Source organism: Diabrotica virgifera, chromosome 4 (assembly GCF_917563875.1).
Source record: "Diabrotica virgifera virgifera chromosome 4, PGI_DIABVI_V3a".
In the NCBI taxonomy this organism is placed as follows: Eukaryota; Metazoa; Arthropoda; class Insecta; order Coleoptera; family Chrysomelidae; genus Diabrotica; species Diabrotica virgifera.
Window position 1 is genome coordinate 92,411,518 of NC_065446.1, and position 14,213 is coordinate 92,425,730.

General features: G+C 33.0%; 1 protein-coding gene across 1 annotated transcript in view; it reads right to left on the bottom strand.

Moving 5' to 3' along the window:
• LOC114338699 (proton-coupled folate transporter-like) overlaps positions 1 to 14,213 on the bottom strand; it is a 124,233-nt gene that overhangs the window by 55,970 nt on the left and 54,050 nt on the right. Inside the window, exon 4 of the mRNA XM_050648267.1 lies at positions 3,024 to 3,198. Coding sequence (XP_050504224.1) covers positions 3,024 to 3,198 — 175 coding nt within the window. The remainder of the gene's footprint in view (positions 1 to 3,023; positions 3,199 to 14,213) is intronic.

Sequence of the window (14,213 nt, forward strand, 5' to 3'; positions counted from 1 at the left end):
AAAGAAATGGAAAAATTCTCTGATTACCTGTACTCCTTACTCAGAACGCTTAATATTAATACAAATTAAAGAAAGACATAACTTAATAAATCTTATTCAAGTCTATGCACCAACAGCAGATAAAGATGACGATGAAATAGAACAATTCTACAACGACTTAGAAGAAATGCTGAAAGCAATAAAAAAGCAACACATTAACATAATAATGGGCGATCTTAATGCCAAGGTCGGTCAAGGTAAGGTAGGAGAACATGTAGGAAACTATGGACTTGGAAACAGAAACGACAGAGGAGATCGATTGATTCAAACGACAGAGGAGATCGATTGATTCAATTTTGCCAGAGCGAAGACTTCGTAATAACAAACACCCTTTTCAAATTACCTCCTCGGCGATTATATACATGGACATCTCCACAACATACCAAAGAAAAAATAGTGAGAAATCAAATAGACTACATTCTGATAGCAAGGAGGTATCGTAATGCTGTTAAATGTACTAAGACGTACCCAGGAGCTGATATAGGCTCAGATCATAACCGGGTAGTTACTGTGATAGAGGCGAGACCAAAAAAGATTAGCAGACCACACAGAAAGACACTAGATTTAGATAAACTTAGAAACAAAAATATACGACAAGAAACGGGAGAAGAAATAAATGAAAACCTCAGTTCAGTGCAACAACAAATTAACGATACAGATAACGTTAACCAAAAATGAAAGTACATAAATACAGCTATACAAACAGCAGGAAAGAAACATCTGACAAAAACGACAACAAAGAACAAGGGGTGGATGACACAGGACATACTAGACTTGATGGAACAAAGAAGAAAGATGAAGAATTACCTAGACAAATACAAAGAAATAAACAAACACATAAAAAAGAGAACAAAAGAAGCCAAAGAGGCGTGGATTAAAGAACAGTGTGAAGAAATGGAAACCTGTGAGAAAAAGTACGATGCGTTCAATATGCACAAAAAAGTAAAAGAGATAACAGGAAGCATAAAGAAATGCCAAATTAAAATAAAAATACGGACAGAATACCTGAATGAATTATTTGAAGACGATAGAAACAACTTAACTCAGATGATCAATGCAACTGGGCCAGACATATTGAAAGAAGAAGTAGAATACGCAATAAGAAACGCTAAAAATGGAAAAGCAAACGGACCTGATGAAATCCCTACAGAACTGCTGAAGCTTTTGAATGATAAATCCGTAACCATAATATTGCATATATTCAATACAATATACAGTACTGGTATAATACCGCAAGAATGGTTGCTGTCTACGTTTGTCACCATAACGAAGAAAACTAAGGCAATGCAATGTTCAGATCATCGAACAATCTCCTTGATGAGTCACCTGCTTAAAATATTTCTTAGAGTCATCCACAACCGAATCTATCAAAAACTAGACATCGATATTAACGATACACAGATGGGATTCAGAAAAGGATTAGGTACAAAGGATGCTCTCTTTGCCTTGAACGTTCTAACACAGAGATGCCTAGATGTTAACCAAGAGGTACACGCCTGCTTTAGAGACTTTGAAAAGGCCTTTGACAAAGTTCGCCACAGTAAACTCAAAGAAATCCTGGAGAGTAAGAACATTGACACCAGAGGCATACAAATAATATTAAATCTGTACTGGAATCAGCGAGCTAATATAAAAATAGAAGACCAAACATCGGACGAAATAGAAATACGTAGAGGGGTACGACAGGGTTGTATATTGTCACCGCTCTTGTTTAATATCTACAGCGAACAAATATGCCAAGAAGCTCTCTCATATGCAAACGAAGGGATACTAGTCAATGAAGAAGTTATCAATAACATTCGATATGCTGACGATACTGTGATAATGGCAAGAACAGCGCAAGATCTAAAACATCTAGTTGAAAGTATGAATGAGATATGTAATAACTACGGCATAAGGATGAACGTCAAAAAAACCGAATATATGACCTTCAGTAAGAATCCAATAAATGACACTAGTATCACAATAAACGGTACCCAACTTGAAAAAGTAAACGAATACAAATACTTGGGAACCCTTATCAATGAAACAGGTGACCAAAATCACGAGATAAAAAGACGTATTGAAATTGCCAGGTCTACTTTTATAAAAATGAAAAAATTATTTTGTAATCGTGATATTAGTATTCATCTACGAACTAGAATGTTAAAATGCTATGTATTCAGTACTTTGCTCTACGGTGTTGAGTCATGGACTCTTAAACAGAGGAATATTAAAAATCTTGAAAGCTTTGAGATGTGGTGCTACCGCCGTATACTAAGAATAAGTTGGCTGGATAAAATTACAAATGAAGAAGTAATACGCAGAATAAATAACGAGCCAGAAGTTCTACTGAATATAAAAAAGAGAAAACTAGAATACTTAGGCCACCTGATGAGGGGACAAAAGTACACATTCCTACAAAATATAATGCAAGGAAAAATCCAAGGACGAAGAAATCCAGGCCGTAGAAGAATGTCCTGGATGAGAAATTTGAGAGAGTGGTTTGGCTGTACCACTAACGAATTGTTCAAAACAGCAGTAAATAAAATTAGAATCGCCCTAATGATATCCAATCTCCGATAGGAGAGGCACTCAAAGAAGAAGAAGTTCCTGTTACCTAGCATAGGTTTTGGACAGAACGCAATATGTTACGCATAGCTCTACAGCTATGCCCCTCTGAGAACATTACTTTCTCCACAAGACCAATATCTTTCCTCGTTGCAAGTTCTATAACCCCACATGAGGCATATTCTCGTTTTTGGACGCAAAAGTTAGTTTATTTATTTTCGTTCAACTTGCAACTCACGCAAATAATCTATACCGTACCGGGCTGTACTATCTGATTGTCTTATCAATTTGTTTATTTTCAATAAAAACCTTTATTCTTCGCAACAATAACAAGTTTTCTCAAAAGAAATAAATTTTGCTTTGAAATACATGGTGACTCCATATAAGTTTGGTTGTGTGTATTTATAAGTAGACGTTGAACAATGTTTATTTACCTCATTCCTCTAGTTTCGTCAGTGCTAATATCAGAAATGTAAGACAATATTGTCACTAAAAATGCTGCAAATCCACCAGTTAACATTGACGGTATAGACGACAACATGAAATACCATGGATTTATGGAAGGGATGGCACTAAACACTACCATGATTAACAAACTAAAAAATTGGCCTAAAAACAATAGTATATAAGAGTTTTGCATAAAAATACCCATTTTGAAAAAATGTAAAAACGTTGAATTATCCACTTCCGTAAACACAACTCTTCCATTATTAGAACAGATAGAATGACAAATAGGGTGTTGAAAGAATGGTGAGAATATGTGAGAAATTTAACCTTGGACTTCCGGTTCTAGAGTTGCTACCGGAAGTACTGTTTTAAAGTCGCCGAAATAGTACAAGCGATATATTATTCGACGCGCCTTAGCAAGACGAGAACATATACAGGGTGAGTCATGAGGAACTGTACATACTCCTACCTCGTATAGAGGCTCCTATGGGGAATAACAAATGACCATTAAAAAGTGTCTGCTCCCATTGTTTAATAATATACAGGGCGAGTTTCGCATTTTGACAGAAATTTGTATTCGTCATAATTTTTGAACGGTCAGATCGATGTGTCTCTTATTTTGGTCAATCGTTACACTATTACCACCTAATCAACTGATTTATTCAAACAAGAAAAAAATCAGGTCCGGCTTTAAAAAAATTAGTTCGTTTGGGTCTTAGAAAAAATTTCACCCTGTATACGCTTTTTGAAAACTCTAATATAAATTTTACAAATTAGACAAATAGGCAATTAAAATGGCATATTTATTTTTTCCGCACACGATTAATTTTTTATAAAAAAATCAAAGGACACTCCTTATGGAAAAGTGGTCCCGGTCAAATTTGATGAAAGTTTGGTCAATGATACTTCTTGATGTGTAGATTAAAAAAGTCCATGGCACCTGGGTCTGTATAACTACTATTCTCGAGTTACAGCCTTTTGAAGTTATTGGATTCGAGTGCTCGGTTTACGTTAAGTGCACTAATTTACGGTCAAGTGAACGAAAATATTTATTATTAGAAGAAGAGAAACTTATGTTCTTCATACATACTTGCGTGTTGTATATGAATTCGTGGTCAAAAATAGTTGGATCGTATTTTAGTCTTCAGAAAACCTCCGAAAAGTCTTCAGAAAACTAAAGACGTGCGGTATAAAAGGTGCTGCTAGATCGAAATAAGCATTATCATGTTTTCATGAATGCTTCTCAGTTATGGAATACCAGCAAAACTACAGTTCCGCCTTATCTTTAGAAAACTACTGAACAGTGGCGGATCTAGGGGGATGGGGGTAATTCCACTCGTAACATGTTCCAGAATAATTAAAGAAAAAATTGTTAAAACATAAAAAATACATTAGTTGACATGAAACTTGTGCCGCATATCAGATATAAGACAGGTAGAGAACATGGACTTGATTTCAATACAAAAAAAAACAAAGTAAATGGTAGTTTGTAAATCCTAAATATTAATTACAATTGTCTATGGAAAAATCGGGTTTAAATCATCTTCGACTATTCGTATGTTAACATTTTGCTGATTTCGGTTAGATGCATCATATGTCGTGTTAACTAACGACCTATCAGGATACTTAACATTGGGTTGATGTCTTGCAAAGCCTAAAAACCATAACACACCGGTGATATGAGCACAAGTACCTACAGTTCTCGCACCAAATTGACAGGTACAGTAGTACCCGTTAATCGGTTCTTCTACAGGCTCATCTTCATCATTATCTTCAACAACCGTATAGGAAATGAATACTTGGTGTTTTGTAGCTTGCCGAAACCTAGAAAATATTCGAACTCTTATGAATCCCGGTTCATCCATATTCTCATCAATTTCAAACTCTTCGTCATTTTCTCTTATTATTTTATCTTGTATGTAAGATGGTGCCAGTTTAATTTGATATATGCCAATCGTAAGGTCTTTTAGGTAGTCTAAGTCGAAAACAGGAAAGTTAGCAAAATCATGAATATGAAGCCTTCTCCATTGACCATTTCTTCTATATGATTATACCTAAGTATGGATATTATAGTTGCTATAAAGTTGTTATACCTAAGTATGGATATTATAGTTGCTGGTTGTTATAAAAATCATTGGCTGTAGAACTCCTGTTGGACCTCGGTCTGTTCGAGAATCAGCTTCCATTCCATTCTATCCTCCGCCTTGGTTTTCCAATTTCGTACTCTTAACACCCGTAACTCATCTTCCCTGGTCCTTAAATCGTACTCTGGGCCATGGGCGCCCATACCCATGGGCAGGGGGGCCGTGACCACCCTGGCTTTTCGGGTGCTTTGAATTATAAATGGTTATTCAAAGTATACAAAATATAATGTGCAACATCTTCACGTTTGCCACCCCCCTAAAAATTTTTATATGGGCGCCCGTGCTCTGGGCTTACATCTTTTCGTCACACTATCCGCTCTTTGGTTATAAATGTGTTTTGATGGCTCCATCTCGTTCATTTTCGTTAAATAAAGTTATTTCATTAATTCTGGAACATGTTACCGGTGGAATTACCCCTATCCCCCCTAGATCCGCCACTGTTCAGTAGTTTTCTAAAGATAAAGCCGAACTGCAGTTTTGCTGGTATTGCATAACTGTGAAGCATTCATGAAAACATGATAATGCTTAGATCGATCTAGCAGCACATTTTATACCGCACTTCTTTAGTTTTCTGAAGATTTTCGGAGGTTTTCTGAAGACTAAAATACGATCCAACTATTTTTGACCACAAATTCATATACAACACGCAAGTATGTATGAAGAACATGAGTTTCTCTTCTTCTAATAATAAATAGTTTCGTTCACTTGACCGTAAATTAGTGCACTTAACGTAAACCGAGTACCCGAATCCAATAACTTCAGAAGGCTGTAACTCGAGAATAGTAGTTATTCAGACCCAGGTGCCATGGACTTTTTTAATCTACACATCAAGAAGTATCATTGACCAAACTTTCATCAAATTTGACCGGGACCACTTTTCCATAAGGAGTGTTGCCTGGTCCTTTGACTATGAATTAAAAGTTTGGTAAAGTGAACCATAGATTTAACAAAATTAACTTTTATTACCAAAATTAACTTTTTTTGAACAAATATTTAATTTATGTTACCACCCAATCAACTGATTTATTCAAACTAGAAAAAAATCAGGCCCGGATTTAAAAAATAAGTTCGTTTTGGTCTTAAATAAAATTTCACCCTGTATACGCTTTTTGAAAACTCTAATATGAATTTTAGAAATTAGACAAATAGGCAATTAAAATGGCTTATTTTTTCCCACACGATTACTTAATTTTTATAAAAAAAAAATCAAATTTGACTATGAATAATTAAAAGTTTGGTAAAGTGAACCATAGATTTAAAAAATTAACTTTTATTACAAAAATGAATTTTTTTTGAACAAATATTTAATTTATGTTACCACCCAATCAACTGATTTATTGAAACTAGAAAAAAATCAGGCCCGGATTTAAAAAATAGTTCGTTTGGGTCATAGAAAAAATTTCACCCTGTATATGTTTTTTGACAACTCTAATATGAATTTTACAAATAAGACAAATAGGCAATTAAAATGGCATATTTATTTTTTCCCCACACGATTACTTAATTTTTTATTAAAAAATCAAATTTGACTATGCATAAAAAGTTTGGCAAAGTTTTTGCATAGATTTAAAAAAATTAACTTTTTTTACAAAAATTAATTTACAAAACCAACGTTTTTCTTAAAATTAACAGTTTTACCATTTTTTTTTTTCTATAACACGTCTACATCTAAAACTTCTCATAACACTTCTTTTGAACTCTATAGTTTAACATAAACGTGATCAAATAGATAAATTTTAAATTTTTTCACTTAATTTTTGCGATTTAACTTTGCAATTCACGAATGTGCACCTTTTATTTTTTTAAATTCATAACTTTTACGAGAAGAGGACTGAAAGTCTACAACAATTTTCATAGTCTTCAAAATGGTAAGAGATATGTGCTGTAAAAATTTCAGAAAAAAAAATATTAAAATGGAACAGAGCTGTAGCGAGTTAAACCATGATTTCATTTTTTTTTTTTTTTTATTTTTAGGTTAAAATTGAAAAATTCCGATTTTGACAAATTTGATTTTTTAATAAAAAATTAAGTAATCGTGTGGGGAAAAACATAAATATGCCATTTTAATTGCCTATTTGTCTAATTTGTAAAATTCATATTAGAGTTTTCAAAAAGCGTATACAGGGTGAAATTTTTTCTAAGACCAAAACGAGCTAATTTTTTAAATCCGGGCCTGAGTTTTCTCTAGTTTGAATAAATCAGTTGATTAGATGGTAACATAAATTAAATATTTGGTCAAAAAGAATTAATTTTTGTAATAAAAGTTAATTTTTTAAATCTATGGTTCACTTCACCAAACTTTTAATTCATAGTCAAATTTGATTTTTTTATAAAAAATTAAGTAATTGTGTGCGGAAAAAAATAATTATGCCATTTTAATTGCCTATTTGTCTAATTTGTAAAATTCATATTAGAGTTTTCAAAAAGCGTACGAACTAATTTTTTAAAGCCGGGCCTGATTTTTTTCTAGTTTGAATAAATCAGTTGATTAGGTGGTAATAGTGTAACGATTGGCCAAAATAAGAGACACATCGATCTGACTGTTCAAAAATTATGACGAATACAAATTTCTGTCAAAATGCGAAACTCGACCTGTATATTATTAAACAATGGGAGCAGACACTTTTTAATGGTCATTTGTTATTCCCCTTAGGAGCCTCTATACGAGGTAGGAGTATGTACAGTTCCTCATGACTCACCCTGTATATACTTCCGGTTTCATGCCTGTCTGTCCGTCTGCTCGCGAATACAACTCCTTCGTAATTAAAACAGATATATGACAAATAAGGTGTCGAATGAAAGCTTACAACCCAAGGACGGTATTAAAGGCGAGAAATTTGACCGAACTTCCGGTTTTAGAGTTGCATCAGGAAGAACTGTTTTAAAGGCGCCGAAATAGTACAAGCGATATATTATTCGCCGCGCCTTAAGAAGATGAGAACAAATATATACTTTTGGTATTTATATCATTTCCGGTTAAAAAGTTCTAACCGGAAGGGCCATATTATAGTCGGGTGCTCCAGTGGGTCGGTGCTGATGACGTATTCGTGTTCAACGATCCCACAAACTCTCAAGTAATCTGTTTGCATTAATTTAATGGCGAAAACTCTCGAAACTCCAGATGATGTGTCTTAGCAGTAACCTGGGCATAAGATGCTCCGGGAGTCGGTTGTGATGGCGTATGCATGTTCAGCCTAAAAACCCACAAGTAACAAAATCTGGCCCTTCACATACTGATTTTGACATGCTTGCACTTTTGGATGCATTTTGTGTACTGTAAATGGCAATTATGCATTTCCACACATTGTTCTATTATAGACTTTTTTCCTGACGTCATGCGTCATCCCGAACACAATGCAAAAAAGTTGCAATTCGATAGGTGCTGTATTAAAAAATTGATTTATTTTTTCCGAAATGCCCTGGTCTATACAGGGTGAGGCAGATAAAGGGCCTATTCGAAATATCTCGGGAACTAAAGACAACTGAATCATGAAAATTGGAATAAAGGGGTTTTGAAGACTGATCTATTTAATGAAAATATTTTAATCAATTTTCTACTTCCGGTTATACCGGAAGTTGCTTATAACTTCGTTTTTTTTAATGGGACACCTTGTATATTTTCACATTTTGGATTCTCCTCGATTTCTTCTTTCTTAAAATATGAGATTTTGTAATATTATACAGGGTAGTTTAAAAGAAAATTACGTTTTCTTAGTAATTTCGCAGCAACATTCGCACCCTGTAGAATTGTAGTAGTTGGACATAATAAACTCTATAATTAAATGATTTTTAATATAGTGTAATATTGTCAAGAATTATTAGTATAGCTAAATTTTTAATTTTAGTATACAGGGTTGGTCGAAACTCGGAATGAGTATTTTCTGAGTTTTCTTAAATGGAACACCCTGTATTTTAGTATTGCAATGAAATGTTATTTTACGGTACTTTTTAATTTCTTAAGCATACCATATACCTAACTGCTTTAATTTGTGAGTTATTGGTGATTCAAACCAAACATTAATTCCAACACAAAATACGTGAAAAATTTTTAAGTTGGCCGTGAAAATGTTTTATCACAAACAATTTGTTGGAAATAAATACATATTAATCTAGACTGATACTTAAAATTGCCAATAATGGTTGAGCTATCAAAATACCTACGTAGTTAGCTAATTAAGCACAAATTAAAGCAGTTAGGTATAGGGAATGCTTCAGAAATTAAAAAGTACCATAAAATAGCATTTCATTACAATACTAAAATACAGGGTGTTCCATTTAAGAAAACTCAGAAAATACTCATTCCGAGTTTCGGCCAACCCTGTATACTAAAATTAAAAATTTAGCTATACTAATAATTCTTAACAATAGTAGACTATATTAAAAATCATTTAAATATAAATATAATTTTTGATGTCAAACTACTACAATTCTACAGGGTATGAAAGTTGCTACGAAATTAATAAAAAAAACGTAATTATCTTTTAAACTACCCTGTATAATATTACAAAACCTCATATTTTAAAAAAGAAGAAATCAAGGAGAATCCAAAAATGTGAAAATATACAGGGAGTTCCATTTAAAAAAACGAAGTTATAAGCAACTTCCGGTATAACCGGAAGTACCAAATAGATGAAAATATTTTCATTAAATATATCAGTCTTTAAAACCCCTTTATTCAAATTTTCATGATTCAGTTGCCTTTAGTTCTCGAGATATTTCTAATAGGCCTTTATCTGCCTCACCCTATATACAGTATGCGGCAAAATAAACAGTACTGAAATGAATATTTTAATGTTTACGATTTTTTATACAAGGTGTCCCAAAAGTAGCGGTCAAATATTTCGTGAACTAAACATCGAATCGAAAAACTGAAAAATACGTTTTCAATAATTTTTAAAAATCTATCCAACGACGTCAAATACGTTCCCCCACTCCATTCCCTAGAGGTGGGGTGGGGGGTAACTTTGAAATTTTAAATGGAAACCCCGAGTTTTTATTTCACATTTGGATTCCTTATGCAAAAGTAAGTAACTTTTATTCAAGACATTTTTTCTAATTACGGATAGATAGCGCTATAATCGGAAAAAACAATTTATCGTGATACCGTAGGTAAATTATAGAAACGGTCTAATATCTCGAGAAATACACTTCCAAATGAAAAACCAAAAAATACATGTTAAATATTTTTCAAAAACTTATCGAATAACGCTAAACATGACCCTCCCCCTCAACCCCTAGAGGTGGGGTGGGGGATAACTTTAAAATCTTAAATGGAAACCCCGAGTTTTTATTTCAGATTTGGATTCCATAAAAGTAAGTAACTTTTATTCGAGACATTTTTTCGAATTACGGATAGATGGCGCTATAATCGGAAAAAACAATTGATTGTGATACCATAGGTAAATTATAGAATATAGGATAAATTTTTAAAAATGATTGAAAACGTATTTTTCAGTTTTTCGATCCGATGTTTAGTTCGCGAAATATTCGTCCGTTCCGCTACTTTTGGGACACCCTATATATCTAATATACATACATGATATAGCATTGCAAAAATTAGTCACGACGACGCACGTTCCCGATAAAACAGATGTTAAAGATGCCCTCTGACCAGTGGCGGATCTACGGGGAGGGAAAATGAGGAAATTTCCTCCCCTAACAAGGCCCAAAATTAAAGAAAAAAAATTGTTCAAAATAGCTGACATGAAACCCAAACCACAAAACGACAAATTCAACCCAATAAACAAGCTAGTTAGGAAAATTAAGGGAACTTAATGCCTATAAGTTATTATTTATGTCTTTTATGTAATCTGAATTCCCCCTAAGGAAACTTTCCCGTCCCAAGACAAATTTCTAGATCCGCCACTACCTCTGGCACGAAAAAATCTTCTTGTCCGCAGTTCCGAAATGGCAGACGGTGGATCTGTCTGACTCCTTCAGCATTCCCCTTACGTACGCATCTGGTGGCGTAAGTTCTGGTGAGTGGCAACTCCCAAAATGATCGCGCAGTATTCGAAGAATCTCTCTGGCAGTGTGACAGGTTGCCCCGTCCTGTTGAAAGCATTGTTGCTTTTAAGCTTGGACCGTTTTCGTGATCTTTCCGTATGACCGAAAATAGTACTCCACCATAAAAATGTTTTCTGTAAAACAGAACTATTCTGAAGAACCTAACATTATCACGACATTCAGATACGTTATAACGACGCGACGTTCGGAAACCACTCATTACGTTTCGGCGCCTGACACATACAAATTTGACGCATGCGAATTTCAGTACTGTTTATATTGCCGCATACCGTACTATACCTACTTTTATTGTTACCTACCTTTATTAGTCTAAGATCCGATATAAGGTCGAACTGCACCGATCTGTTTAATGGAAAAAAATTATTTTATATGTAAATTAGTATGTTAAACATTATAAAAAACAAGGGGTGCCTGATATAATCCTGTTCTGACTATAATTAATTAATAATTAAAAAATGATTTTTTTTATAAATTTGACTGACGTGTTTAACAAAAAAAATTAACACTATCGGTAAGTGCAACGCCTATAGGATATGTAAACATAGGGGTGCCTATTTTTATCCTGTCAAATCGATTGGGTTGCCAGGTTGAAACAGGTGTCTTGTTCATAGGTATTTGCACCTACTTGTTTAATCTATCAACCAAACACAAAAATAAGCACTGTTTAATTGCAAATACGATGACATAGGGTTGCCCGTAAAAAGCCAGTTCTAAATGAGGGTTGCCTAATTTTTTAAATTCTACAGCGTCTACTTATGGATAATTAAACATATGTAAAACTTTGTTATTACTAATTTTACGAAAAAAAGTTATTCTTTATAAAAATTTCTGCATGATGTAAATCCTATGATTCAACCATCAGATGTCAAATTTTGTCAATCTTATACGAGTTATGTCAAAAAATGTTAATTTCGGTCAAGAGTGACTTCAGCCTTTATTTTTCACAAATCGAAAATTGTTATTATGAAAAGGTATTAGTAATCAAAAAATATGTTTTAGTGCGCAATTACATCATTATAATTGGAAAAAAGATTCAAATTTTTCTGAAATTATATTCCAAACTTCATTTTTATTTCTTACAAGTAGGATAACTCTTTTATTATTAATTTTGCGAAAAAAAGCAATTGTTCATAAAGAGCTTTGAATTGTCCAAAACCTAAGGTGCAGCCATTATCAATTTTATAGATTTTATACGAGGTATGTCAAAAAATATGAATTTCGCTCCGGAGAAAAATTATTCAGCATTAAAATTATGTTGCAGTATAGAATTATATCCTTATAATTATATCATTATAATTAGAATATTCTGAAATATAAATGTATAAAAAGCTCTTGAGCAAAATTGATTGTCAAAAAAGAAAAATCACTGGCAAAAACTCGCAATATAATATGTATATATTGCAAGTATATTCAACTATTACAAGTATAATAGGTACTATGAAATATCCAATAATTTGGAAATATACAGTGCGGTGGAATAAGTGTTGCCCCCCCCCCTGTTAACTTGTTTATTTTAAGAATATAAGCAAAACGCTCGAACAGGTCGATTTTTAAACTAACCATAGTATATTATAGCATCAACGTTTCGAACTTTACGCAATCCCTCTTCAGGCGACAACCATAACTTTGATTTTTTTAAATGGGAAAGTACATCATGTGACACCTCATTTAAAAGCTCATAAAATACTGAGTTCAAAAATGTATAATACTTTAATCCTGTTTGAGAGCGTAGGCGAAAAATTTCGGTCGAATTCTTTCTAAATGCAATCATTTTTTTCGAATCCTGAAAAAACCAATAAATATTTTTGAAAAATTTAAACGCAGAATGAAATATTACGGTATTCTCGATGGTCCAAAGTCCCTGAGAACTCCTTTAATGTTTATTTTAATAAGTCACAGTGGTGGAAAAAAGAGAAAATTTAGTGTAATTTTTAATTTCAAATGTATCATTCAAAAGAAACTTTTTGTTTATTCTAAAGGACTGTCAGCCCTCGGTAATAATCTAATCTTTCATTCTGCGTTTAAATTTTTCAAAAATACTTATTAGTTTTCTCAGAATTCGAAAAAAATAAATGCGTTTAAAAAGAGTTCGACCGAAATTTCGGGCCTGCGATTTCAAAAAGAATTAAAGTAATATACATTTTTAAAATCAGTATTTTAAAATCTGTTAAATGAGGTGTCACATGATGTACTTTCCATTTAAAAAAATCAAAGTTATGCCTGTCACCTGAAGAGGGATTGCGTAAAGTTCGAAACGTTGATGCTATAATATACTATGGTTAGTTTAAAAATCGACCTGTCCAAGCGTTTTGCTTATATTCTTAAAATAAACAAGTTAACAGGGGGGGCAACACTTATTCCACCGCACTGTATATTAGATTAATTAAAAAAAAACTGTAAACATTAAATATTTCAATATATTATAATATATTATTCAATATAAATGCAGCATTTAAATGTCGTTATAAATTGCAACCAGAAAGCAGCACATAGTTACTTGAAACTTTTATGTTTTTTCAAGAATGTAAATAAAAATAAACAAAGTGAGTCTTCGAAAAATTTTGAATTCAAAAATAAAAAAACCATTAGGTACTAAAGGTATTTTTCCGAAAATCGGTCAGGAATTTAGACATTTTTGACAATTTTTTTGAAAGAAACGTTCGATATTTCCTCATACTTAGATATTGCCTGGAAACGAAAAATATCTGTATGGAAATATTATTTCCATTATATATAATTTTTTCTTTAATTCTGGAGCATGTAACGGGTGGAATTAACCCATTCTCCCCCTAGATCCACCACTGTTCAATAGTATTCTAAAGATAAGCGGAACTGCAGCTTTGCTGGTATTGCATAACCGTGAAGGATTTATGAAAACATGATAATTCTTATATCACTATAGTAGCCCATTTTATTTCGCACTTCTTTAGTTTTCTGAGGATTTTTCGGAGGTTTTCTGAAGACTAAAATACGATGCATCTATTTTTGACCACGAATTCATATACA